This window comes from Coffea eugenioides, unplaced genomic scaffold (assembly GCF_003713205.1).
Source record: "Coffea eugenioides isolate CCC68of unplaced genomic scaffold, Ceug_1.0 ScVebR1_2287;HRSCAF=3287, whole genome shotgun sequence".
NCBI lineage: Eukaryota > Viridiplantae > Streptophyta > Magnoliopsida > Gentianales > Rubiaceae > Coffea > Coffea eugenioides.
Genome location: NW_020862760.1, coordinates 50,522 through 53,464, shown reverse-complemented (window position 1 = coordinate 53,464; position 2,943 = coordinate 50,522). Strand labels below are relative to the sequence as shown.

Genomic DNA, 2,943 nt, shown 5'->3' with positions numbered 1-2,943 from the left:
GATTCCAACTGAGAAAAATTTGTCCCAGTCTTCTTTAGAGGTTACAGCTAAAATAAGAGGATAGAGCTAGATTCCCTTCACATACTAAGTTGCTTAAGTAAAAGAAAAGAATGCACAACGCACATTTAAGACAAATCACCTAAAGAAATGTCAGTTTTTGGTTATCAAGCTAAAAGGAAAAGGTTTAGCAACAGTTATTTGGTGTTGACTTTGTGAAGAGGAGACAACTATGGAAGTCAGTCCCATAAATGCTGATGCACATTTACGTTCTCCATAACCATGGTTCAAGAGATAGCTGCAGCAATAGCAAATTGACATTTGGCAAAAAGGATAACAAGCAATAGAGGAAATTGGGTGCTTTGTTTATACACTCCTGAACAAGTAAACTTCCATAGATCTCTTCCTAGGTTCAGCTAATCATCAGTAGACTCCTCACTCTTTATAGAATTTCAAATGACATTGAAAAATAAAATAACAGGATCTGGTTAACTCAGTCAAGTTATGATTTCCAAACTAGTTCTAAACTTCAATGTATTATGCATGAAGGAGGAATTACAGAGAAAAAACACCCACAGATAAGCTCGGAGATTCTAAAGATGCTTAATAGATACAAATGTACAGAGGATAAGTCTGCCAAAAAAGATGTGCTGAGATCATTTAGCCACTTGCAAAAAAAAAAGAAGTTTTTAACAACCTGAACTATGTCAGGTTGAGTTAGGTTGGGGTTGAGTGAGCAGAAGAGAATTTATGTTCCATGAGGGAACAAAGACACAAAGAGGAAAAAAATATTTAGATTGTGAAGCAGATAAAGTTCATCTGCCCTCCATTCACTGTTTTAGATGATGACAAAAGTAACTTTTAGATCAGGCTACTGCATGTTAGGAAATTCTAAAAATGGTGGGCTTGAAGAACAAGAAGTATGCCCTTAAAAAAAAAAGCACCAGACAGCATGGAGCAAGCTCTTCAAATGACATATTTCTGACTATGCAAATGCTTAAGATAATTAAATTAGTTGGAAATAGAAGCAGCCTTCGTAGTCCAGGCACAAATTAAGAAGTTTTAGCTCTATCCTGAGGAATTAAAATTTGTAAAGGTACTTGATCAATACAGCCCAAGACTATATTCAACAATTTGGATAAGTCGAAAATAAAATGTGAACCGCTAAAATTGGATCTAAGGCACTCCAGAAAAATCAAACAACCAATTTTAGCAATAACAAAAGCCCCCCCAATCCTGAAACAGATAGGATGTTGATTCTTCTCTGCTATTAATCAAGTTAGCCTTAAGTTTTGACTGCTAACTCAACACAACAACCAGGAACTCTGCAAAGGTTTAACTCTCCTCTGAAAGTTGAAGGTTTAATGAAGATCTCCATAAAGAAATTAGATTGATGTCAGGTAGCTTTCTCACATTTAACTCAAAGGCCTACCTGTCGAGCTGTCAACCCAAACTTACAGGTAGGAATACAAATCAATACACCCTAAACATCAAGTCTGAGGCATATTACTGATTAAAGTAACCAAAATTTGAGATGAATACAACATGGACCCCTTTTCCTCCAACAAGACAGTGTAAAGAACAGTAAATGCCAAAAATTGATACTTACTAATGTAACATGCATACGATAAAGTATAAAAAAAACATACCGTCAGTGCTTCTTCTTGATCTTCCTTCCGGATTATCTTGTATGCAACACCCCACTAACCTCGCATGATCAACATCATTAACATTATAAATGAGACTGGATCCCCTGTGGCCTGTTCTCATATTACATTTACCACAATTCTACTTCTATAATCAATTTTTAGCAATTAACAGTAATGAAATACTCACTTTTTATCAGTTAACCACTCTATTCTACTACTTCTTACTCTGTCTCTGTAATATTGACAAAAAAACCACAAATCAACTTTTCTCCAGATCCAAAATACTGTAATGCAACTTCATATGAAACCTGAAAGGAGTGGCACTACCCTTAACTTTTTTGGCCATGCAAATTCACAAGAAATACTCTATTCTTCATTGAATTCACAATCACTCTAGTCACATCGAGTTCTTATAAAAATAAAAAATAGGGATATCATTATCTTCTTTTACATAAGAAGAAAAATCAACCAAACATGCCAACAACAATTCCCAAATGATAATTTTACCATAGAATCAGAGAATTTTACACAAGACAAGAGGTAATTAATACAAATTAACACTTTAACATTATTAGGCAACAAGAAAAAGAGAATCTTGAAAGAAGAAGTACTCACACAAACCTCCCCTTCAGCAGGCTCCAATGTGACAGTTCTACCTGGGAATTCTGGAGTGCCCCTGTGATCAGTACTCCCTGCAAGAAAATCAAAACCCATCACAAGATTGATCAAAATGCACCCTTTAAAAAAAAAAAAGTGTGTGGAAAAACGGTTGCCTTGGTAGAAGACCCGACGATAGCCTTTGATGAAGCCCACAAGGCGATCATCATAGTGGAAGCCAGTTTTCCAAATTAAAGAACCGTAGCCAAAAACCCACATCGCCATGAGTTTTTGGGTTATAATGCGATTAACGAAATGAGATTGAGAAAGCAACTCTCTGTAAAAAGTGAGAGGCTGCAGAAAAGAAGAGAGGACAAATGGCCGGTTGGTAGGGGAGATATAGCCAAAACGTGCGTACAACTAACAGTAGCGTCTTTGGACGGGAAAATTGCACATTTAGAACTTCAACTTTTTCCCAATAACAGATGTAGCTTGTAAACTTTTTTTCTTAGCCATTCTAATATTTTTTGGTAAAATTCAGCTATATGCAAATTTTTTCGTGGAGTAGCATAGGGCAATTTTGAAAACCAACCATGTTCCTCAATTTAAATTAACTAATCAAAGGGATTAGAGGCACAACTAATGTCCAAGGAGTTCAGTGTTTGGATCAATTTTGTTTTGTAATACATTCGTGATGAAA

The 2,943-nt window shown here is 35.7% G+C and overlaps 1 protein-coding gene across 1 annotated transcript; it reads right to left on the bottom strand.

Moving 5' to 3' along the window:
• Positions 1 to 1,487: 1,487 nt before the first annotated feature.
• LOC113756402 (gamma-glutamylcyclotransferase 2-3-like) lies at positions 1,488 to 2,596 on the bottom strand. Its single transcript, XM_027300086.1, has 3 exons — positions 2,420 to 2,596; positions 2,262 to 2,338; positions 1,488 to 1,700 (listed from the first exon to the last, which is right to left on the bottom strand). Exons 1-3 carry the CDS (start codon positions 2,526 to 2,528, stop codon positions 1,488 to 1,490), a joined length of 399 nt encoding a protein of 132 aa, XP_027155887.1. The 5' UTR covers positions 2,529 to 2,596.
• Positions 2,597 to 2,943: the final 347 nt, after the last annotated feature.

Bases quoted from the DNA above. Each gene is read 5' to 3' on its own strand.
- LOC113756402 (XM_027300086.1), bottom strand. From the start codon at position 2,528: ATGGCGATGTGGGTTTTTGGCTACGGTTCTTTAATTTGGAAAACTGGC. The intron at 2,339-2,419 runs GCAACCGTTTTT...ATTTTCTTGCAG, and splicing joins TCGTCGGGTCTTCTACCAAG to GGAGTACTGATCACAGGGGC. The intron at 1,701-2,261 runs GTGAGTACTTCT...ATGCGAGGTTAG, and splicing joins CTGCTGAAGGGGAGGTTTGT to TGGGGTGTTGCATACAAGAT.